The sequence below is a fragment of the Chelonia mydas genome, chromosome 17 (genome assembly GCF_015237465.2).
Source record: "Chelonia mydas isolate rCheMyd1 chromosome 17, rCheMyd1.pri.v2, whole genome shotgun sequence".
Classification (NCBI taxonomy): Eukaryota; Metazoa; Chordata; order Testudines; family Cheloniidae; genus Chelonia; species Chelonia mydas.
The window spans coordinates 18510007-18535883 of NC_051257.2; the positions used below are offsets into that span (position 1 = coordinate 18510007).

Consider the following 25877-nt stretch of genomic DNA (forward strand, 5'->3'; position numbering starts at 1 on the left):
TGTTATGTGAAGGGGTAAATAACACTTCCCTATTCACATTCTCCATACCATTCATGATTTTATAAACCTCTCTCATGTCCCCCCTTAGTCCAACTCTAATATGGGTTACCTAGGGAGGTGGTGGAATCTCCATCCTTAGAGGTCTTTAAGGCCTGGCTTGACAAAGCCCTGGCTGGGATGATTTAGTTGGGGTTGGTCCTGCTTTGAGCAGGGGGTTGGACTAGATGACCTCCTGAGGTCTCTTCCAACCCTAATCTTCTATGATTCTGTGATCTGTTTTTGAGATGCGGTGACCAGAATTGCACACAGTATTGTTGGACTTATATAGTGGCATTATGGTATTTTCTGTCATCTTATTTATCCCTTTCGTAATGGTTTCTAACATTCTGTTAACTTTTTTGACTGCTGCTGCACAAGTTCCCACAATGCCTATTATATCATTATCCTTGATTAATACCAGGCACTCTGGTACACCCATCTTATAAAAAGCACTTGTACATTTTGTTAATATTCAGTTGCTTCCTTTAGGTGTTGTATTTAAATGGGACTCTTTTGTGTTTGACTATTCCTCACTAGCTCCTACCTGTACTTACCAACTTCTTTTGTATCCTGTTTACTAGGATATAGAGTTCTCCCATTAATAAATTCATCCCTAAGGGATGTCTCTGCCCGAACCATGTGCTTCTCCATATCTGTCAGCTTTTCCCCAGCCCTTTATTTAAAAAATCCTCTACAACTTTTTAATTTTACTTAGAATCATAGAACCTTAGGGTTAGAAGGGACTGCAAGGGTCATCCAGTCTATCCCCCTGCCAAGATGCAGGATTTGTTGTGTCTAAACCATCCAAGACAGATGGCTGTCCAGTCTCCTTTTGAAAATCTCCAGTGAAGCAGTCTGGTTCCATTTTGGTTTACGTGGAGCCTGTCCTTCCTATATAGGATCCTCCTTTCCCAAAAGGTTCCCCGATTGTAATAATCCTACAACCCTCCTCCTCACACTGTCATCTCATCCGTGCATTGAGACCTTGCAGTTCTACCTCTCTTTCTGGCCCTGCACATGGAACTGAAAGCACTTCAGAGGTCCTGGACTTGAATCCCTTGCCTAGCAGCCTAAATTTGGCCTCTGGGATCTCTCGCCTGTCTTTCCTTGCATCACTGGTACCTACATAAACCACAACCATTAGCTACTACCCAGCACTGCACATACATCTGTCTAGATGTCTCGTGAGATCCACAGCCTTTGCACCTGACAGGCAATTTAGTATGAGGTTCTTCTGGTCATCACAAACCCAGCTATCTATATTTCTTCTTTGAGGAGTGTCCCTGTGGGTGCTCCACTTTAGGTGCTTGTAACTGGAGATTTGTGGTAGCAGTGACCGGTTGGGCTGTGTTACGAATTATTCCAGTTAGGACAGGTACAGTTCGTTTCTAGGCTGAGGCAACCAAATAAAGACAAACTACAGCGTATCTCAAAGTTTGTAGGTTTATTACGCTTGAGTGTGGTATCGCTCTGTTAAGCAGAACAGGACCCCGATTACAGGTTACACCAAGCTTATATACTGTTGGCAAAACATCCTGCCTGTGCGCCTTGGGGGGCCTAAACCAATAAACAGGCCTTCTCCTTATCTATTACCAATCCCCTGCAGCCACCTTCCCCATGCAAAAAAGCTGAAGTGGCAACTATTTCAAGCATTTCAGCTGTCTCCTGTCTCCAGGTTTGTTTCCCTTATCTTGAAACTGTCCAGCTGTCCACCTTGAAGGATCCTTCCTTCCTTGGTACGTGATGTGCTCGCTTCTAGTTAATGGCTGAGAGGAAACCCAAAATGGAGTCACATATGCTAACTAGGTTGATTTCCCCCTACAGTCCCTCCTTTTCTTATGTACGTCAATAAATTATATCGGGGCAGAATAACCTCGATGCAAGATTAAAATTTGCCGGCAGCAAATACTACAGCATTGTAGGCATACAAAGAATAATACAAAAACAGAAACAGCCATAAGAAAGAGGTACAAAATACGCCTTCCCCAAGTCTGGCAGCCAGGAGGTGAGCCAGCTCCAGGCCTCATGGAATCCGGTACTGGTGTCTTCAAGGGTGACACGGTGAAGCGAGGTGGCCTGCTGCATAAGGGTGTGGATATCGGTTTCCACCCTGCGGTGTTGATTCACAAAGCCACAACAGCTTGAGTTAACAAGCTCCCCGGTTAAGCTCCCCCCCACCCCCCGGTTTGCAAGGAGATAGTCCAAGGCTAAGCGATTCTGCAGTGTGGTCTGAGATAACTGCGTCACCTCAATTTGAAGGGTAGACAAGGCGTCTGCGGGTATGGACGTCATCGCTGGTCACTTAAATCCGGGCGAGGCTTACCACTCTCAGCGATGATGTCCATACATACATGGTGAGGCGTGCCATCCTCTGGAAGGGGTGTCAGTGTAGCCGGGTTGAGGACGTTGCAGCGGCAAAGGGTGATGATGTCAGCGGCCAGCAGAATCAGCTCGTATTTGTGTGCCCGCTGCGGAGACAGCGCCTGCGTTGTATGCTGTTTTAAGAGAACCTCAACCTCATGGGGGACCCAGACAGTCAAAGGGTGCCCCAGAACAATAGGGCATGACCGTTCCACCATAAGGGCTGCAGTGGCAATGGACTGCACACAGGAGACTGATCCCCGAATGACAGGGTCTAATTGTACGGAATAGTAAGCTATGGGGCATGGGCGATCCCCTGGGTACTGCAATAGGACATGGCTGGCCACTCCCCGCTGCTTGTGACTGAAGAGAAAAAATGGTCTACCGTAATCCGGGAGTCCCAAGGTGGGTGCAGAGATCAGGGCTTTCTTTGTGGATGCGAAAGCGGCTGCCATCTCCAGGGTCCAGAGAACAGAATTGGGGTTAGAAGTTGTGGTGGCCTGGACTAACGGTTTCACCAGTTCCCCGAAGGCCACTATCCAGCGTCGGCAGAACCCTGCAGCCCCCAGGAAAGCCCGCAACTGCTTTTTTGTAGTCGGGCGCGGGTAATCCTGGATTGCCTGCACCCTATCGGGAGAGTAAACGCTCTCCAGGCCGAATCACAAAACCTAAATAGATCACCTGGGTTCGGCACAGCTGCAGCTTGGATGGAGATGCACGGTGGCCCTTATTAGCTAATGCAGTAAGCAGAGTAACTGAATCAGCTAAACATGCATTATAATCAGAGCTAGCAATCCACAAATCATCCACATATTGGACTAGAACAGAGGAGCTAGGCAAAACAATGTCTTTCAAATCATCGGCTAGAATTCGGGGAAAAAATAGTGGGGGAACCTGAGAACCCTTGGGGGAGGCACGTCCAGGTTAGCTGCTGACCCCCCCCCCCCCCAAGTGAACGCAAACAGATATTGGGAGTCGGGGTGGAAAGGAATACTGAAAAATGCAGCACACAAGTCTACAACCGTGAAACAAGTAGCCGACTGGGGAATCAGTGTCAGGATAGTACTCGGATCAGGGACCACTGGGTGGGGGGTTATAACATAACTGTTTATCGCACGCAGATCTTGAACAAACCGATAAACTGGGCGCCCATCCGGGCCCGGTTTTGACTTTTTCACAGGAAGGATAGGAGTATTATAAGGAGAAGTGCACGGAACCAAGACCTCCTGGGTTAAGTAGCTAGAGATAAGAAGGGAAATACCTTCCTCTGCCTCCTTCGGCAAGGGATATTGTTTTACAGAGGGAGGCGGCCCATCCCTCACCTGCAGACTGACTGGAGTGGCTGATTTAAGGAGGCCCACGTCGGTGGAACTCATGCTCCACAAATTGGGTGGAACGCTGGACAATTCTGTGGGGAGATCGGGAATCGGGGTAACCGAGGCCATAAGAGAAGCAACCGCCGAGTCCGGGACAGACATGCGAAGCCCCCCGGGGGCACAATATATGTGGGCTGCCAGCTTGCTAAGCACGTCCCGCCCAAGAAGGTTAGCGGGGCCTTCTGGCATGACAACAAATCTATGTGACAACTTTAAAGAACCCAGCTCCACAGGGACGGGGCAGGATAGGGGAGTCGAGCTCGGGTTGCCCTCAATACCCTGCACCCAGACCTTGGTATTAGAAAGAGAGCCCAGAACAAAAGTTAAAGTGGAAAGGGTGGCTCCGGTATCCACCAAAAAGGGCACAAACTGTTCCCCAATTTTCAAGTAAATTTGCAACTGCAATCCAAGATCCCATTCCAACTCTCCCACGGCTCCCAAAATCTCCACCTCTAGTCACTGGGGATTAGCGAAGTCCTGGGGAGCGTTAGAGGGAAAGGAAGAACCGGTCTCCAGCTGATCCTGCCAAGGAGCCCCTCGTGGAAGCAGGGGGCATTCCCTCTTCCAATGCCCCTGTTGCTTACAATAATTACAGTTCCCGTTCCTTGTCCCACCCCAGCCTCCTCCCCGTCCTGTCCCGCGTCCCCTCCCCCTTGTATTCCCGTGTCCCTGCCAGTGCTGATTCCCCAAGGGAACCTGCAATGCGGCTGCCAACATACTTCTTTTGCTTACGTTTTTCCTTAGCTTTCTCCTCATCTCTACCATTAAACATAAAAGTGGCCAGGCGAACTACTTCGCTTCGGGGTTTCCCTGGCCAATCGGGAACATGTTTAGTTAAATACTTTATGTCCGGTGCCGCTTGATCGACAAAGTAAGAGACCATCATCGTGCGGCTAACCTCGGCTTCTTGCTCCACCCCTCCCCCATACAGTCTAACCTGCTTAAACAAGCGGGCAAAAAATGCAGGCAGATGCTCGTTTAGGTCTTGCTGGCACACTCTAATTTTTGACCAATTTGCCGTCTTACTACCCGCCCTACGGATGCTCTCCAGGAGCCCTTCCCGGGCAGCTGAGAGGCGGGCCCGGCCATCGAGGTCGTTGGGATTCCAACCTGGATCGGCTTGGGGCCAAGGGGTGCGATTCTCAGCGTCCCCCACTCAACGCCGATTAGCGTCTAGAATAGAATACCTCTCGTCAGGGGTAAGTAGGGTTTGCCAAATAGCCTGGATGTCTGCCCAGTTAGGGTTGAATGCCGTAAAGACTGAACGGATAGTCTGTAGGACTCTTTCCGGATCGTCGCACAACCTCGGCGTCTGTGACTGCCAGGTTACCACGTCCCCAGGGCCAAAAGGGCGGTGGACCGTGACCATAGTGACACGGTCAGTGTCCGTCGCAATGGGCTGTTGTATCAGGGGTGCTTGAAGCGCAACAGGGGGTGGGGTTAGAGACTGGTATAGAGGGGCAGCAGGAGGAGGAGTAGGGGGAAGAGACGGAGGAGGGAAAGCAGCATAGGGCGGAGCGGAATCCGCAAGCGGCATGCAAACCTTAGATCTGGTACCAGAGCTCAAAGTCAAGGGGCACCCCTTATCTTGAGCGTATGCCCAATTATCCCATACATACCAATAATCCATTTGAGCTGGATGCTTCTCCTCCAGCTGTTGTCTAAGGCAGGTGAATTCATCCTGTCCAAAAGTTCCATCAGGTGGCCATCCAAAGGGCGTCTGAATAGTCAGCGGTGGCCACTCGACTTTACACAAAATTACAGCTCTCCTTTTACCTAACCCATGGGTGCCAGAAATATTTTTCCAATTCTCGAGAATCTCAGCCAAAGGGGGTCCCCTGCTCACGCTCTGCCCGGAGCCCGTTCTAGGGCTACCAAAAGAACGCCTAATGTGCCACCTTATCACTTAAGCGACGGCCCACACTCTTGTTCCTCGGAGTTCTCGAAGGTGAACTCACCCGGTGCCGGCTGGAGTTGTCCGAGGGAAGGAGTGTGGCTTCGCTTACAAGGGCAAGCCTAGAGTCCCTTCGTAGTCGCCAAAACTGTTGTGAATTATTTCAGTGAGGACAGGTACAGTTCGTTTCTAGGCTGAGGCAACCAAATAAAGACAAACTACAGCTTATCTCAAAGTTTGTAGGTTTATTGCGCTCGAGCGTGGTACCGCTCTGTTAAGCAGAACGGGACCCCGATTACAGGTTACACCAAGCTTATATACTGTTGGCAAAACATCCTGCCTGTGCGCCTTGGGGGGCCTAAACCAATAAACAGGCCTTCTCCTTATCTATTACCAATCCCCTGCAGCCACCTTCCCCATGCAAAAAAGCTGAAGTGGCAACTATTTCAGGCATGTCGGCTGGTTCCTGTCTCCTTTGTTTCCCTTATCTTGAAACTGTCCAGTTGTCCATCTTGAAGGATCCTTCCTTCCTTGGTATGTGATGTGCTCGCTTCTAGTTAATGGCCGAGAGGAAACCCAAAATGGAGTCACATATGCTAACTAGGTTGATTTCCCCTAACGGCTGCGCGTTCTTGCACCATTCCAAGCTGTTACATAGCGGTGCGCAGCCATCCCTCAGTTCCTTCTCTACCACGTTTAGACTGAGTCAGACCGATCAGCGGCACCCTCTCTTTCTTGTTAGATAGATTAGGGTTCGTTAGTATCAGAGGGGTAGCCATGTTAGTCTGTATCCACAAAAACAACTAGGAATCTGGTGGCACCTTAAAGACTAACAGATTTATTTGGGCATAAGCTTTCGTGGGTAAAAAACCCACTTCTTCAAATGCATGGAGTGAAAATTACCATAATTATTACCATATTACCAGAAAATTACCATAATTTTCACTCCATGCATCACCGCCTCTACTTTGGAGTTTAAAATCGATTCTCTGAGGTAGAGAAGGAACTGAGGAATGGTTGGTTGTACACCACTGTCGCCGCTCAGAACAGCGCAAGATGGCAACAGCGTGTGCGCGGCCCAACCAGGCACGGCTATCACAAATCTCCAACTACAAGTGCAGTGTGTCAAGACACGTAAAGTGGAGCACCCACAGGGACAACCATCTCGAAGAACCTCAGTTATTGCACAAGGTGAGTAACCTTCTCTTCTGAGAATCAAATCCCCATCACTATTACCTGTCTCTTTCTAATAACTGTTCCCTGTCCTGGAGGGATAACCTCAGTGTGAGAGGATCCCATTACATAATCTGGAAGGAGGGTCTCAACAATAAGATTGTTTCCTTCTGCTCCAGCCTTATGCGCGCCTTACCTGAGATTTTCATCCTCTTTAACAGTACAGAGGCTGTCAGATTGGGGTTGGGACCACTCTGTTCTGTGCCTGAAAGTCTTGTCTATGTTCCTCTGTTTCCCTTAGCTCTTTCAGTTCAGCCATTCTGGCCTCCAGAGCCTGTACTGTGTCTGTGGGGGCCAAGAGCTGCTTGCACTGCATGCACACACATGCCACCTGCCCACAAGGCAGATAAATGAACATGCCACATTCAGTGTGATAAACTAGATAGCCCCTAATCTGCTCCTGGATTTCTGCCTGCATTATTTTTACTCTTGTAGGGCTTTTTTGTTTGTGTGTTTTGTTTTTGTTTAGTTTGGAGGGTTTTTTTTTTTTTTTTTTGAGGGGTGGGGGGTTAGCCCTGAGTTAGCCCTGCCTCCTTGTCAAGGGATTTTAAAGGGGTTAGGGTTCAGAGGATAGCAGGCTGGAGGCTCATTAGTAAGCTGTCAGCCTAGTGTAGCAGGCTGCTTGGCTCAGCACACAGCCCCCAGAACAGACCACACTATATTTGTCAATCTACCAAGCACATGGCAAGGAAGCAAGCAAGCAGACAAAAACAAACAAACTGAGAAACTCACCCGAGGATAATGTAAACTCTCCTCCTTAACCTGGAGAACTCCCTCTCAAAACTTTCTTGTTCCTGTAAGTGCCATCCCCCAGAAGTGGTATTTCTGTAATTGCTTATTGAGCTTTAGCCAGCACAGATTACAAATAAGGTGCTTGCTTCCTGGAGTGGAGTAATTCCATTGACTTCACTGGGACTATTCAAGTGAGCATAGATGTGAACAGGGTTTGGGCCTAAATCATGACCCTTTACTGGGGTACTTCATATCTATGTAGCTTTGAATGAGTCAGGGTCTGAGGGTGCAAGCAGCTCTCATGGTCCTTAGTGGAATTGCACTTACTCGTTCCAGTGCTGAATTAAGTTCTCTATATTACTTAGTTCATTTTGTTTTCTTACATTTTAGTGATGAAAATATTTAGGGTAAAATTCTCTCCAGTCCAAATGGCAAATACCAACTCTGCACATCCAAGAAAATATCAATGTTCAGATCTACTTTGCAGGTCTGAAGGAAGAATTTTCCCTTGGATTTTCAAGGATACAATTGATCAATATGGTAAAAAGGGACACCAGCCAATGACATGATTTAATGAGCCTCAGATGATTTTTTTTAAATGTCTAAAAAATTTTAGACTGTCATATTTAGTCAAAAGCCGGTGGTTGGTTATGTGCATTTGTTATTTCAATTCTTCTCTATTAGTTGGTCACAATGGCTCTGACTTTTCCCTCTGTGCTCCCTACACCAAGATTCTGATCTCACTTATTCTGGTCTTATAATAAAATTCCATTAACCTAATTTTACCTGGTATAAGTTAGATCCAATTTCAACCTGTAGGCTTTAATTTTTATAGTAGCATTTGTCTTTCCAATTTGTTTATGGACAGTTTTTTCGCACCTGGTAGTATTTTTCTCCTTTCACCAATATTGCTAATAATATCACTTCTTGGACTGCTACATCTCTCCCTGGCAGCATCAGAGTATTGCCAGCTTATGAGTCTTCTCTAAATATGGTTCCTTTCCAGACTCCCTTTTTGTTGCAAAGCACACCAGTCTTGGTCCGTGTCTTGCTTTCCTATTGTAAGCCTTAAGGCATAAAGAATTCTGCCCTTCTGTGTGGGTGGAGTGAGAGTCTCAGTGACAACGTCAGTTACTATAACAAAAATATTAAGGATTCCAGTTAGTCTATTAAATTTGATATATGTGTTAACACAGCAGTTAAATCCTAACTGTCATATTTTTCATCAGTTGTGAAGCTGGTGTGTGTTCAATTAATGAAAGACTGAATCTGTACAAGAGCCATATTAAAATTGCTTCTTTTTACACGAGCACAGTAATATGAATGAACTATTTGTGTAAATTCATACTTAAACCCACAGTGGGACTTTATTTATCTCCACTCAGCAGAGAGCTAATTTGAGACTAGTTAATAAGGTGATATTATATTTTACAATTGATTTTTTTTTCAGTCATGTTATAGAAACCGTAGCTCTGCTTCCCAGCAAAATCCATTGATCCTTCTCAACCTAAACGTTTAAAGTTCAATTTAACATTTAGGGAGTAAAAGGTCTCTGAAGGGACTCGTATCCATTGATTTTGTGTCAGAGTTGAAGAGTTAAATTTTAAAACACACTGAGCCTACAGGGTAAAGAGAGCCTTGTATTCTTGTAGCCACATGGAGCTGTGTAAACTCATTCTTTGCCTCATTGTTTTTCTGTAGAGGTTACAATAAAAGCGCTTAAAGAGAAAATCAGAGAATATGAACAGACTCTGAAGAACCAAGCAGAGAATATAGCCCTTGAAAAAGAACAAAAATTACAAAATGACTTTGCAGAGAAGGAGAGGTGAGTGTTTGTGTGTGTAGGTGTTGTATGGAGGGAAGGAAATCATAATTTTCTGCTTAATCTTCCCAAACAGGGTCCTTCCTTCAGTTCATTGAGACAGCTCATACATTGAATCATTCTAGTGATTTATGTGTTTGAGACAGAATCATTTGATACTCAACTTTACACAGAAAGACAATTGTGCAAGTGTATAAGTGAAACAAGGACATATTCTTGTTCAATATCTTCATTAATGATCTGGAAGATGGTGTGGATTGCACCCTCAGCAAGTTTGCAGATGACACTAAACTGGGAGGAGTGGTAGATACGCTGGAGGGTAGGGATAGGATACAGAGGGACCTAGACAAATTAGAGGATTGGGCCAAAATAAATCTGATGAGGTTCAACAAGGGCAAGTGCAGAGTCCTACACTTAGGACGGAAGAATCCCATGCACCTCTACAGACTAGGGACCGAATGGCTCGCCAGCAGTGGAATGCGTTACCTAGGGAGGTGGTGGAATCTCCTTCCTTAGAATTTTTAAGGTCAGGCTTGACAAAGCTCTAGCTGGGATGATTTAGTTGGTCCTGCTTTGAGCAGGGGTCGGACTAGATGACCTCCTGAGGTCCCTTCCAACCCTGATATTCTATGATTCACTCCTCTGATGTATTTGGGGTGTTACTTTCAAAAGAGTGCAAACCTACTTTTATTCTTCATTAGTTGGATCGTCCTTTGTGACGCCAATCTTTCTCCATTAGCTGACAGTGTAATTCAGTCAGTCTTTTGTGTCACAGTACCATTGTACATCGGTTCAACACAGAGCATTTTAAGAGGAAATATTGTACCCAACAATATGGTTACATACTTGCATGGTAACAGGAATCTGGCAGTGAGGCAGAGCTCTGTGGTTCTCACTCAGAACTTAATTTTGAAAAGTGTGCATGCTCCTATATGTCAAAATAATATGTAATTAATTTCTCACTTAATTATTGATTTTTTTTTAAAGCAAACTTGGAAGCATTTCTAATTTTTCAAAAGCTAGCAAAATGGAATGCTAAAAACCTTTTCTATAATTTAGATCAGCTGTCAGGGAAGTTAGACTGTACATTATAGAAGGGGAGTGTTAACAGGTTGTTTTACAGTGATGAACCCTCAACTCAGGTACTCCTCCCTTAGTCCAGCAGTGCCTGGATCTGCAAACCTTCAGTACATACTTCAAGGCTTACCATTTTCCTAGGCTGTTTGTGTGGGTGGTTGGATTGATCATTTAGATTAAGGTAGGAGCGGGATGAAGCTACATGTGAACTGGGAGATACTTTTTAAAATCAGCATTTTATAGTTAGTTTTTGTTGTATAACAGAATCAACGTTTCTTGTTTCTATCAAATCCAGTTTGTTTACATACATTCGTACATACATACATGCATACATACATTTTATTTTTATGTATGTATGTAATGACAGTTCAGTGGAAGGTAAATTACAGAAAAGGGTGTGTGTTAAAGAGGTGCTTTTTGACTACAAAACACAACCTAAAATTATATAGTTTAATATGGAGGGAAAAAAACAAACTTTGACCTGAGTTTCTTGCCAGAGATACTTGTTAACAAGTTTGATAGAAAAGAAAATGTATTGTCTGGTTTAAAATTACTGTGTCAGAGAATATGTAAAAACACAAAATAATACTCAAGATCTGTGACAGTTAGAAAATTTTGGTTGATTTTGTCTGAATAGGATTTTTTTAAACATGTTCCCCAGGGAGACGTTTAAGATGCTGGGCGCTTTACGCTCTATCATCGCTATTTAAAATCTGCAGAATAGGTAAAAGTCTCCAGAAGCATGTCACAGCAACTCTATGCCTAGTATAGGCTTTATAAGTCTGGCCTTTAGCGAAGAGTCTCGTGACTGTATGGGCAAGTGACATGAAAGCGTGTGCTGTAACTGACACAAACAAGGGAACGTTGCTTATGGACATAAGAAATGTGAGCATATTGAAAGGTCTGATCATGTTATATAGGAAACAACAATGTAATACTTGTTTTGAAATGTGCATAGTTTTTTTTAGAGGGTAGTTAATTCTGTTGTTGCATTTAGAATCCATTGCAATTATGATGAAACAGCTGTCAGATCTATTGAGGATATCATTTATAGCAACAAATTCCTTCATTATGACAGAAAAATGGAAGTGTATCATTCTTCTTGTACTAACTTTGTACGACAGTGGGTGCGTGGTGACAATTTTCTTAATATGTGTGACATTTCCAAAACAAATTATGCTACGGAAAACCTTCCACTAAAGATATCATTTAGATAGCAGTCAACTCTTGAATTATGTTCACAGCTTACATTTTAAAGTAGCTACACTGTTAAAATTTTAATAACTGGGACTCCAAGATATGTACAGCATTCCAGTGAGATATGGCTTATGGTTCCCATTGTGGTATCTTGTAGTATACATGGTGGTGTCATTTGCCTGATTACAGTTGAGCTGGTTAATCTCTGTCTCTCTCAAAATTGCAAAATACAGTTAAGCTGGTATACAAGATCACCAGCTCCATTTTCATCTCTCCTTTTTTCTTTTTTAGAAAGTTGCAAGAAACACAGATGTCGACAGCCTCGAAGCTGGAGGAGGCCGAACACAAAGTTCAAGCTTTACAAACAGGTTTGGTATTGCTGTTATGATCTATACCAATGGCCAGGCTGGTGGTGGGATAAATACAATGAAAGGGAATCAGGACTGAGCTTGAACCAGATCTTGCAAGTCTACGTTAGGACTCAGGGGAAGAGCCAGCAGTGCTTAAAAATTGCCCTGCAAATCAAAGATTCTGTTGGGCTCTTAGCCCAGGGTCCTCAGGTATTGGTGGCAACTTGATCTCTCCCCGTTCTCTGCCTGTGGCACACAGCAGTTTTGTCTCCTGAAGACTGAAATGCCGTTGTCTAATCCAAATTATTGGGCTCAGTATAGAGGTAACTGGGAGAAATTTAGTGGCCTGGGCCAGATCAGTCTAGATGATCTAATGGTCCCTTCTGGCCTTAAACTCTGTGTATCTACAAAATAAACGCCCACTTGAGCTATAGCCAACTATTGGTGGCTGTAGTGGGTAAAACCTATATAGTATAGTAGCTATGTCATTGGAATGTTCCTGCAACTAAAACAGGCCACAGAGCTGCTGACTACATCCATGTTTGCCTTTCCACATTGTATTATGCTCTGATCTCATACACCCCTAATCTGTGCTGTATATAATGGTCGGAATTCAACGTGAACCATATTTCTGCTTCCCATCAAGCAACCTGCTGTTTACTTTGCTATTCATCCTTGCACAGTTGTGTTTGCCAGTCCATCTAAGGTAGTGCCCATTGGGTTTCTTTTTCCCTGTGAACACAAGACATTTAAATTTGACTCCATGGACTGAATGGAATAAATATTTTAGTTGAAGGAGCAATGTGAAACGAATAATGTCTAGCTACATTAAGCAGAATGGTAACTGGAAACTTTTACAATTCAAAAGAAACAGATTAAAAAATACAGAAAAACTAATTCTTAAAACCTTTTCATCATCTAAGGCATTATTTATTTGGTCAGGTAGAATCCTTAATGCAAGATGATTTTTGGACAGGAAACAGTTTATAGTGGGATAAAAAATTGAGTAGCCTTTTTATATTGCACAAAGTACTGGTCTATTACAGTACCAGTAACGTTTCAATGTTTTATGCCTTCTAGCCTTGGAAAAAACTCGGACAGAATTGTTTGACCTGAAAACAAAATATGATGAAGAAACTACTGCAAAGTAAGATTTCACCATTTTCTTCTTACATATCTTCCTTTAGTACCCCACCTTCCTAATTTTGCATGTTATAACTGGAAAGAAGGGTGAGATGGAGGTGGTTTTGGAGTAGAAATAAGTAGGAAAACATTGGCATAATTGAATATCCTATATAGAGACTGATTACACTAGTGTGTTTTCCACAGAGTCGCTAGTTCCTCTCCTGTCTTGGCTGGGCAAGGCAGGAGGGTGGTGCAACAGGGCGGAGAGTGGGTGGAGCCTTGGTTCTGTCCCAACTAACGAACCAGCGTGCTAGAGCAACATATACTGTGTTGCATAAGGACTTTGGACAGTTTTATTCCCTCCGTGGAGCAGTAGGGAGACCAGGAAGAAGATTGGCTCCCCAAGTCACAATCTGCCTCCTGTGCTTCTCCAGGGCAACAAAACATTACCCCTTACGCTGAGCCATAGCATATTGCCATAATCTCTAGTCCTTAGTAATAAGAGGAATGTGGTGATCAAGTTTTTGCCCATAAGATGTTGGCGGGTAGAGATCTGTCTGTAGTAGTAGCAGTCTGTAGTAGAGGCCTGCTGGCATCCATTCTTCAGTTGTGTCCAAGTCTGCATCGAAGTTAGTTCTTTAGAGACTAATCTTGCAAATTCTGAGGATCCTTAATCCCCATTGAGATCCTTGGGAGCTACAGTGCTTGAAACTTGTGACTGGGTCCTTAATTGTTAAGGTTCAGTGTTTACTATAGAAACAATTTTTATCCCCTTCTTATATGGACTCTATTAATTAAATTTTTGCTAATTTGCATATTTTAGTTGTTTGAAATGCCTTATTCAGAACTTGGATCTATTTTATTTTCTTACTGGTTGCATTCTTTTCCAACTGATACACACTGATAACTGTTTCTCTAATAAAAAGAAAAGGAGTACTTGTGGCACCGTAGAGACTAACAGATATATTTGAGCATAAGCTTTCGTGAGCTACAGCTCACTTCATCGGATGCATGCAGTGGAAAATACAGTGGGGAGATTTATATACATAGAGAACATGAAACAATGGGTGTTACCATGCACACTATAAAGAGAGTGATCAGGTAAGGTGAGCTATTACCAGCAGGAGAGCGGTGGGGAAAAACCTTTTGTAGTGATAATCAAGGTGGGCCATTTCCAGCAGTTGACAAGAACGTGTGAGGAACAGGGTGGGGAGGGGCGGGAAATAAACATGGCTAAATAGTTTTGCTTTGTGTAATGACACATCCACTCCCAATCTAACACGGCTGCTACTCTGAAACCTGTTTCTCTAATGGGGCTAGAAATTAACATAGATTTTGCATATCCTTTTCTATGGGTTGGTATCATTGAGACTAGCTCTGTTGTTAAAAATTTCTATTACAGTGGATTCTACGATCCTCAGTCGTGGATGAGGACACATGTATTAGGTGCTGTACAAACATAAACATGTAAATTCTTGTTTTTTTTAATATAAATATTTCACTGGCAGAATGGTGGATTTCTTTTCAAAAAGTGGGATTTCCTTCCACTGTAATTATCTTAAGGTGGGCAAAAATTTTGCTCTAAACTATTTGATAGACTATCTGGTGTATTTTGCTCCTTCTGAGATTTTTATAAATATAGAATATTTGGAGTTGGTCTCGCCTATGATCCTTGCTGGCTATATATACAATTAAGTAGAACCAATAAATAGCACATCAGATAACATTTTCATTATGTTCTGTTATGCAATGATTTTGCAGCCTGAGTCAAGAATATAGTAGTCATATAGCTGAATCCTGTAATGGACATTCTGACATGTATTTTGTCCTCTATATAAGTTTGCTTTTCTAAAACCTTAGTTTAATCTGACATCAACAGAAATGTTCTTATGATTGTTTATTTCCTGTGTAAATAGTTTTGTAAAACAATCTCCTTCAGTGTTTGCAACCCAAATTTTGCAACTTGAAAATCCACGAAAACATGAAAGGGGAACTGAGTATAAATGAAGGTTAAACTAGGTAGTGTATTTTCATTGTCCAAGTTGAGAGAAACTGGAAAAGTAAACAAACAGCAAAAAGGGTGAAAGGAGAATTAAATATTTAAAATTATTTTGGCCTAAAAAGGGATAGCTTGGTGGTTTAAGTTAATACTGGTTGTATGACTTTCAGTTGTGGAATGCAGAGATCACTGGTAATTGTTTGAAATGTCAAAGGTATCTGCATATTATAAAAAAAAAAAAAAAAGAAAAGCACAGCAAGATAAGTTAAAACTTTAGGTATCTCAGCATAACAGGCTTGGATTTTTCTACAGCAACTGTTTAGAATCATTATGAAGCTGAAACTTAATGTGTAAAAATTGCTTGTTTTATCTTTTGGTGGTTTTCTAAATTTTGTAGTACAATGTGGTATGTGCAAAGCGAAGTGCAACCCAAACCATGTTCTTGACCATTTGCTAGCAGTGCAGCTTAGAATGAGATCAGTTTGTGAAATTAAAACCTTTAATAGTATTAGCCCCTTCTGTCATGTGTTGCATAAAGATTTCCCCTTCTTACTAATGAGCAGGTAGACCACTTAATATTCTTCTTCTGGGAGGCTTGTCATCTGAGCACCCTTCTCCTGGGCCCTTTTAATGGACAAATGTCTCGTGTCTAGGGCACTGAAGGTGTTAATGACAAAAAGAAGTTTGATGTACAGTCATTGCGGTATGGCAGCTGGAATATCAGAAGCTGAATTTGACAAGATGGCAGCAGTAAAGTTTTCCATGTGTAGGCTTGAAGTAAAATGTAATTAGCCTTTATGCACAGAACAAGGATCCATTGATGAATACAGCTGGTCTTTGTTTTCTTCTGTCATTGAGTGTGGGAGGTAAAAGTGTTCTTCTTCATGTTTATTAATGCAAGATTCCTTAGACAAATGGCAAGCACAGTTTAATATTTGTTGGAACACAGAGAGGCTTGCCAAAACAGTTGTGTAAGAGGATTTCAAGGTTTTCAGATTATAATCATGTCTGGGTTAAATAAATGAATGATTGCTCTGCCTTTTTCAATTAAAGAGGCGCATCCTCTCTTGAAGCCTAATACTGATTTTGTTTGCGGTCTCACACGTTTCTGTCAGCAAACCTGGATTTAACCAACACTAATGAGTTTGATCTGGAGATTCTATCAAAGCTGGAACAGAAAAAGCAAACTTGGATCTTGAGTTCCTGTCAAATTTAAAAAAAGCTTTTTTCCTAGTGAAAACAGACTGTTTGTCTGTGTAGGACAAGAAATGCTCTACATGTATTTTCTTGTGTTTTCTCCAGAACACACATTCTGCTCATATCCTCTTTCACTTCTGTTTTGGTGCTGCACACTCGAACAAGTGTTTCAGATTCCTAACCGAGTTGTTAATGCTGTCAGCCAAAGTGCTGGAATTCAGTTTTAAGTGAACTCCAGAGCCATCTCTTTGCTCTTACACCCGTTCCCCCACAACATAAGTGAATTCTAACTGGGAAAGGACCTTCAATTGTAACAAGCCTGCTGTGTGTGCTACATTACTGTTAACATGTGGGTTGAAGTGCCTTTGATGAAAGAAAATATCACTGAAATACCACACTCCTGGTAAATTCTAAATAGTCTTATGAGGATTTTAGATACTGTACCTGTTCCTACAATAGGAAACTTCCATTAAAAATAAAATAAAGCAAATTAGGGAGAGAAAGTCACATCAACTATACAGCCATGCTCCTTGTCTATGTGACTTTTCTTAGGACCTTTAGATTTTGTAATAATCTGAAAGAGGAGGTGTTAACTGAAAATTCAATACAGAAGAAGGTTTTAACATTTATATCAGGGATAGACTTAAAGTAAATACTTCTAAAAAAGGAGTACTTGTGGCACCTTAGAGACTAACCAATTTATTTGAGCATAAACTGTCTTGAGCTACAGCTCACTTCATCGGATGCATCCAATGAAGTGAGCTGTAGCTCAAGACAGCTTATGCTCAAATAAATTGGTTAGTCTCTAAGGTGCCACAAGTACTCCTTTTCTTTTTGCGAATACAGACTAACACGGCTGTTACTCTAAATACTTCTAGTGGTAGTGGGCAATACAGTACGGGGAGGAGGTGAGCAGCCCGCAGTGGTGAAAGAACAGGTTAAGGACTATTTAGAAAAGCTGGACATGCACAAGTCCATGGGTCCAGATCTAATGCATCCGAGGGTGCTTGAGGGAATTGGCTGATGTGATTACAGAGCCATTGCCCATTATCTTTGAAAATTCATGGCAATCGGGGGAGATCCCAGACGTTTGGAAAATGGCAAATGTAGTGCCCATCTTTTAAAAAGGGAAGAAGGAGAACCGGGGGAACTACAGACCAGTCAGCCTTACCTCAGTCCCTGGAAAAATCATGGAGCAGGTCCTCAAGGAAACCATTCTGAAGCACTTGAAAGAGAGAGGAAGGTCATCAGGAACAGTCAACATGGATTCACCAAGGGCAAGTCGTGCTTGACCAACCTGATTGCCTTCTGTGATGAGATAATTGGTTCTTTGGATATGGGGAAAGCAGTGGATGTGATATATCTTAACTTTAGCAAAGCTTTTGATATGGTCTCACACAGTAGTCTTGCCAGCAAGTTAAAAAAGTATGGATTGGATGAATGGACTATAAGGTGGATAGAAAGCTGGCTAGATCGTCAGGCTCAATGGGTAGTGATAAACAGCTCGATGTCTAGTTGGCAGCCGGTATCAAGTGGAGTGCCTCAGGGGTCGGTCTTGGGGTCGGTTTTGTTCAACATCTTTATTAATGATCTGGATGATGGGTAGGCACTGTGCAAATGTCTCAGCCCTAACAAGCTTAACGTGTAAGTTAATGACAACTTACAACAAGTGAATGAAGCCAGTAAATAAGTAGAGAGGCATAGGAGAGGGAGGACAAAGTATTTTTAGTACAAGTACGTTTTCCATGTTCACTAGCTGTGTGTACTGTAGCTCACCCATTGCCTAGCAATCATTAACTGACAGTGTTATGCAGGCATCCTGGCAGATGGGAGTCTTAAGAATAAATCTGAAGGAGGATAAAGCAGTAGAGCCTTTACATATAGGTAAAGATTGCAAGACTGGGCCCTTAGACAGAAAGCAGCAATATTTTTCCACTTTCCGTCCTTGTGGATTATCCTTTCCCAATGTGGTATTAATGGACTGGGGTTCAAATATTATATAATAGGGGCAATATTCTCTCATTTACGCTGGTGTGAATCTAGATTAGCTTTGTTGACTTTTTGGCAGAGGGGTTCCTAATTTACAATGAAAACAGAATTTGGCCCTTAGTATTTAGTTTTACACACTTTTTTTTAAAAAGGAATCTTTCTCCTTTAAGTACCAGGGTTGTACTGATATTTCACTTCTCAAATATTTGTCATTTTCCAGTTTGTTGGTGCTAGAGGCCAGACTGAATTAAAAAACAGAAGTCTTGCTCCAGGATTACATAATTATTTTGATAGATGTTCTTAAATGTTGCTTCTCCTCATTGAACATGAAACACTGTGATTAGTATGGCTGTGTTGTATGTGACATGAAATAGTTTCTCTTTGCTGTACCTTTAAGGTCTTAAAGTTTCCTACATCCTGTCCTTCTGCTGAGTCATTAACTTCTAATGCATGTCTCTATAACTATTATTCTAGTTAAAATGATTTCCCTAAAAACAGGAGATAGAGTTTCATAAGCTGTGTATGTTCTAGCCTTTTTGCCATAAAATTTCCTAGTCGCCATAACTGGTGCAACCTCAACTGTGATAGTAATGTGAGGAAATAAAAGAGAGGAAGAGGCTAGCATAGATAAGACCATACAGTCCTGAAGGGAAGAATTTAAAGAAAAAAGAACACAATTGCACTAAATCTGACTGAACTCTAAATGGTTTTTGGAATTTGGGAGAGAGAGATTTATGAAAAACTTAAAAGGGTTTACAAGACCAAATTGATGATGATGTGCTTAATGCACCAAACACTAGTGATGGGTGAAAATATTTTGGAGGTTCTGGTCAGACATTTCTGCAGTTGATTCAAACCTCCTGGTTCTGTGAAATTGGGCTGAAAGTACAAACTGGTCTTTTTTTCAAGATCTTTGTTCTAAACTTACCGCTTCCAGTTAGGCCAGTGAAACATTACAAGGCTATTTGCTGCCTGTAATGGAGTTCTTCTCTGGATTACAGTATTACTGCTGAATTTGAACCCACTTTTATAAAGCACTCTGAGAACTTGGTATAAATGTTGTCATTAGCCTCTGCTTTTGAATGGGGAAATTGAGGCCCAAAGAGATGAAGTGACATGCATAATGCCAACAAGTCTGCTCCTGGCTGGAGTCTTGAAATGGGGGGAAGGTGTAGCAGGAGATAACATAATGGGACAAAAGTTTTCTGGACTTTTAAAAATCTACAGTGTGTGCATTTTTGATAAATCTAAATAAAGAAAACATAATATTTGTAAGTTACTATTGAAGTCAAGCTGTTTGGACTCTGTTAAATTCTTGTAGCTAGTTTGATGTATGTACTCTTTTGATAGTGTAGACCTGAGCTAACTCTTGCAAGAGTTTCTTAAATATCTCTGTTGAAAATAATCAGTTCTATTTTCTGGTATAATGTAAAAGGCAGTGTGTTTTTAGCAGTTTTTAAAAAAAAAACCCACAGACATTCAAGCACACCCTGGTTGTTATCCTGGTTCATTTTCTTTATCCTGACAGTATATAGAGGTCTTCAGATGGATGTGTGTGTATCAGACCGCCTCTCCCCCCCAATTCCTTCTCTACCGCCTTTGGTCTAGGACGGAATCTGCAGCAGAGCCCACGTCTCCTGTTCCGTCAGTGGTGCCTTACCTGTTAGTTTCTTCTGCTGCTGCTCCTTTCCTCTATTGAAAAAAACAAACCGGAAGTCCTTGCTCTTTTTTTGTTTTAGCTTTACCTTTAGAGTTATTCCATAGCTTAGGTTTTCATTTCCCCACTTCTTGCCCTTCCTGACCAGGAAGCATTGTCCCTCACCCTTATGCCCATATCTCCTGGGTTTAGAAGGTGCATCTCTTGCAGAGCCACCTTCCCGGTAACAGATGGCCACCTGCACCTATATTCGCTGTCTGCGAGAGGGACACATACCACACAAATGTTCCCACTGCCACGACTTGATGGCCAGGGCCAGAAAAGACTGGGACATTTGGTTTAAATTTCTTCTTATGGAGAAATCGCTGCATCTGGCGTTGGACCCAGCCTGGACTCTCCCCCTGTGAGGCCCTACATGATGATCATGTAGGCAAACAAATGAGTAGATCTTGTGTGTGGCATGCTTCCTCGTTTAACTGGAAAAGGTGGCTGTTCAAAAATGGGAAACAAGTAAAAAAAACTTCCCTGTTCTGTGACCTTTCAGGTTTGTGAATTACAAAATCCAGAGCCTTGAAAACACATGGTGTCACTGTTCCCTTTATTTTCTTTCACTTTTTGGAAACTCACACATTTTCCATGAATGTTGGAGGACCGTCCTGGTTATATGCAGACACTGGAGTGCTTCATCCCACTTCGCAAATTCATCACACGTTTCCATTTTGGTTTTATTTTTTATTTATAGAGAACTCCTTGTTATCTGTCAATAGCTATGTATCTGGCACAAAGCTTTTAAAGTTTCATTAAATATCAATATGCTGTTTCCTCATTGGTCTTTTTTTTTTTTTGGTGTGTCATTAGTTGTGACCATAAATGTACCTAATCCCTTCACTCTGTTTACATTTTGATACAGGGTCCAAGATATCAGACATCCTCTGACCATAAAAACTAGCATGGATCTCTTATGTAGTTAGTAAAAAGAGTTCTTGCACAAAATGCTGGTTTTATACTGTAACTTTCAAAGTATTACACTATAGCCCTACCTATATAGGGTCTGAAATTGAGAGTTGCTGAATATACTCACTGCTCCTGTTGACTTCAGGGACTTGATCAGGGCCAGAGAAAGTAAATTCTACAGATGTTTTGATGATTTACAGATGAAAGCTTCAGCCTGATTTAGGAGTTTAAAACTTTTGACATCATTGATTTTCCCATCTCACCCATGTATAACCAATTTTTAAGGGGCACTATAAACTTCTGTAGTCCCCCAAATTTTACTGCTTTACAAAATGCCAATGCTACTTTAGTTTTAACCCATCCTTCAGGTGTTTGCAACCCAATCGCAGCAGCAAGGGAATTGCTCTTGTGGAAACATGTCTCTGGGGCGTGAGTGTTCATGCATGCCCAGAGACAATCTGTCTGCACCTGTCTGGGTGAAGGAGGGATGGGCAATGTTCTAGATAGTGATAAGGGGGATTGTGTTGCCTGCAGATATTCAGCAGGTTAGGAAGTGGTATGTCCCAGCTCCTTCCGAGTGGTCTAATGGTCACAGGGATGTGTCACATGGAGTGACCCAAAATTACTGTGTCATTTGTAGTAGTTTAGCCCACCCAACCCAGTTCCTTATTCAAGGAGCGGTTGCAGAATTGAGAAGAGTGGGGATAAAACACATGGCAGTACTTGGCACAGAAATAAAGCTTCAGGTCAGGGAGTAGCCTGTTTTATCTCATTCAGAAACTTCACAGGGACATGTCACTTGGGGTGAGCCAAGAAGTATTTTGTTTGCATACCCGCTTATCTGTTACATATTTAAATGAAGAAACGAATACATCATGTGGGGTAGGAGTTTTATTTGTTCCACAAAAAATATCATTATGAAATTAAACCTCAAAATTGGTGAAATTTCTAAAAAATTTAAATATTTATCAAAGTATATTTTTAAAAAATCAGCCTTTTGAATAACAAATTAGGAACAGGGAACCAGTAATCAATTTTAGTTATGTCTTGGTGTTTGGGAGGGAAGAATTTATTTACAAGCCTGCAAATCTAATAATAATCTTTTATATTTATCTAGCATGACTCTCCAAAGAAAGATCTTTACAAATATTAATTCATTGCCTAGCTGCTGTGACAGTTATCTCTATTTTATAGATTGGGAACTGAGGAACATAGCTGTTGACTAGGTCCACAGAAGGGAGTTAGAGCTGGGATCAGAAGTCAGATCAGTAGGTAAAGTCCATACCTCTGTGTCTCCAGCTGTCCGCCTCTTTCACTTACATAGCACTTCTCAAAGTTCAGTGTGAATGCTAACTAAACTTACAAGTGAAATTTAATTAAAGGTGATGGTAACAACAATTTTGAATAAACAAATTAACAAAATATGGTTTGTGTTGACAGTGGCCCTTTAAAATAATCCTTTTGCTCAGTAGTTTGCAACATCTGATCAGCCAGAATTTTCTAATTTCATGATTTTGAGCAATGAAGACTGGTGTTACAAAATGCTGACTATGCCAGCTTCTCTTCAGTCCTCTTTGCACATCAGCAAGCCCTATACTTGTTCTGAAATTATTTTTGTTTAATTTTTGTTTTAGGCATTGTAGCTGGTCTTGGAGTTTAATATGTTAAATACCAAGCAATGGCTAAGAATTTATTTGCTACAGTTTTTTCAAGTCTGTTATATGTATTTGTTACACAGTGCTAATGTCTTTGTAAAGTTTTAAACAACTCATGCGACTGTGTAACCATAGAGTAACTAACTGTCTTATTAGATCTAAATTCAGTCTTTATTGGAGACACTTCTGTGAAAATGGGAACAGTTTACACAGTGTTATCCCACATGGCTGATGATGTAAAGGAAACTGGAGTCATGCTGCAGAGAGACAACTATACCCTGCTTTGCCTTTCACTATGTGTGTATGGGAATCTCTGTCTTATGTAAAACAAATGAAATGCTACGCCAAACAGCTGGCTCTGCAGCCAGAGTGCTCAGGATCTTTGTTCAGGGCCATCGTTAAAAGATTTCACAAAACAGCCTTAAAAATGAAAAGTTTCCTTTCCGAGAGAGAGATAATTGAACTCATTGATTTGTTTCACGGTTTGTTTGCCCTTTCATTCCCTTCCTGAGGTGCTGTTTGTTGAGGAATGTCTCCAATTGCCAGAAAGACAGTGGGGTGTCTAATATTTCCCCGGCAGCTCTCCTTTCAGCCAGAGCAGAGTATTGTGGCAAGCCTGCAATATGAATTTTTAATGCAGAACTTTATAACATAGCCCTTGCAGCATGGCTGCACTACTCTCTTGAGCTTTCAGATTTAATGCTCTGATGAACAGAGCACAGACTAGGGGCATTCTACATCAGTCAGAATTAACCCCTCAATTACCAAAAGTAGATCAGTTAATTTCCCTGTAGATTAACATAGTGTGTTGGAAAAAGGTTTCAAATAATGTGCTCAAAAAGGTATCAGAATAACTTTGAATTTGATTTCTAAAATGCTGATCTATAATTCATACCTTGGCCTCTTTTTCTGTTTCTGATTACAGGGATCTTTTAATGTTTGTTACAGTATGAGGGTGGTGAAGCACTGAAATGGGTTACCTAGGGAGGTGGCGTAATCTCCATCCTTATTGGTTTTTAAGGCTTGACAAAGCCCTGGCTGGGATGATTTAGTTGGGGTTGGTCCTGCTTTGAGCAGGGGGTTGGACTAGATGACCTCCTGGGGTCTCTTCCAACCCTAATCTTCTATGATTCTATGCTGCTTGGAGTCCTGGCTCCCCACTGGGAACCTGATTGCACTGAGTCTCCCCATTGGGAGCCCAGGCGGCTGCCCTGCTCCTGGCAGAGAGCTGAGAGCCTGGGGGGCTGCCTGGCTCCTGGTGGGGAGCTGTGCGGAACTGGGCTCTAAGCGCCCCTCTTAAATTGGTGAAAGCGCTCCTAGTGAGAATGCTCACCAGCAACAGAAGGGAGAGCAGTGTGGACATGAATCACCACAGTAATTATCAAGGTGACTGTAAGTCGGCCTAACATAATTTGACTTAAGTTTGTAGTGTAAACATGCTATTAGAAAAGGGTTTGTACTCTAGTGATGTTAGAGCAATTTGTCTTCAGCCTTGTGAACAAGACATGCAAGTTGTTTTCAATTGATACCACAGAAGTACATTTACACTTTTAAATCATATGTCAGAATCTTCGCTTATTCCAGATGTTGGCCTTTAAGCAGTATGTCTTACTCACTGTGGGCCCAAGATTGTCCTCTTTACTTATGAAAAACTCCTATGATATTTCAGTGGAAGTCTTGCAAGAGCAAGGACTTCTGATTTGGCTTTACAAGTAGAGAAATCCCCTCATTTCATTCAGTAGTTCCAGTCATGTGTTACATCTGACTACTTCTACAAAAATAATAGCACATTTTGGTATGAAGTTTAAGATCTTGTTCTCAGAGGAATGAAAGTTGTGTGTTTAATGCACTGTCCTGGCAATTCAGAGATCTGTGTTGTATTCCTAGCACTGACAGAAGGTTGCTTTGTGACTTAAACACTTTTTGACTTGGTTTCCCCTTGTGTAAAATGAGTATAATCCTTCCTTACATTATGGGATAGTGCTATAGAGGTAGAATATTATTATTCTGCTGGCATAGAGATTGTAGTCATTTATGGATTCTAAGAACAGAAGGCACCCTGTGATCACCTGGTCTGACCTCCTGTATAACACAGGCCATATAACTTCCCTAAAATTCCCAGAACATGTCTTTTAGAAAAACATCCAATCTTGATTTTAAAATTGTCAGTGATTGAGAATCCACCACGATCATGAGTAAGTTTGCCTCTATATATTTCTTTTATATATATCCATGGTACACCCACATCTTGAATACTGAGTGCAGATGTGGTTGCCCCATCTCAAAAAAGATATATTGGAATTGGAAAAGGTTCAGAAAACGGCAGCAAAAATTATTAGGGGTATGGAACAGCTTCCATATGAGGAGAGGTTAATAAGACTGGAACTTTCAGCTTGGAAAGAGATGACTAAGGTAGGATATAATTGAGGTCTACAAAATCATGACTCGGGTGGAGAAAGTAAATAAAGATGTGTTGTTTACTTCTTGTCATAACACAAGAACTAGGGGTCACAAAATGAAATTAATAGGAGGTTTAAAACAAACAAAAGGAAGTATTTCTTCACACAATGCACGGTCAACCTGTGGAACTCTTCGCCAGAGGATGTGGTGAAGTCCAAGACTATAACAGGGTTCAAAAAAGAATTAGGTAAATTCATGAAGGATAGGTCCATCAATGGCTATTAGTAAGGCTGTTTTAGTTATGGGTATTTTTAGTAAAAGTAATGGACAGTAAACCAACATTCACAGCCTGTGACTTGTCCATGTCTCTTACTGTATACCCCTGACTAAAACTTGGGAGGGGCGGCACCAGGAGTGCAGCTGGGGTGTGTGTATTGTGGGTGCTTGGGGGTGGAGGGTTTGGTGGGGCTGGGGCAGGTTCCCTACCCGACTCCTGGGAAATGGCAACATCTAGCTCCTAGCTCCATGTGCTGTCTCCGCTCCTTCCCAAGCCCTGGTTCTGCACCTCCCATTGGCAGAGGCAGCATGTGGAGCTAGGAGCTGAGGGATGGGAGTTCCTGTTGCCCTTCCAGGGAACCCCCTCCAGGTAAGTGCCACCCCAGCCCTCATGCCGCCTCCCCCACCCCAAACTCCTGGTGCTGGGGGGTGGGGGAGCCTGAGAGTGCCCCAGCAACAGCTGGTGCAACTGGCCCAGGGGCTGCCTGAGCTGCTCAGCCACATGAGCCGCTGCAGAGGTCACGGAAAGTCACAGAATCTGTGA

The 25877-nt window shown here is 42.2% G+C and overlaps 1 protein-coding gene across 13 annotated transcripts in view; it reads left to right on the forward strand.

Moving 5' to 3' along the window:
• Positions 1-25877, forward strand: part of CUX1 (cut like homeobox 1) — a 382370-nt gene that overhangs the window by 185260 nt on the left and 171233 nt on the right. For all 13 annotated transcript variants that reach the window (XM_037880470.2, XM_037880466.2, XM_037880469.2 and 10 more), the window contains 3 exons: positions 9337-9460; positions 12023-12099; positions 13162-13228. In XM_037880470.2, the coding sequence (XP_037736398.1) occupies positions 9337-9460; positions 12023-12099; positions 13162-13228 (268 nt within the window). The remainder of the gene's footprint in view (positions 1-9336; positions 9461-12022; positions 12100-13161; positions 13229-25877) is intronic.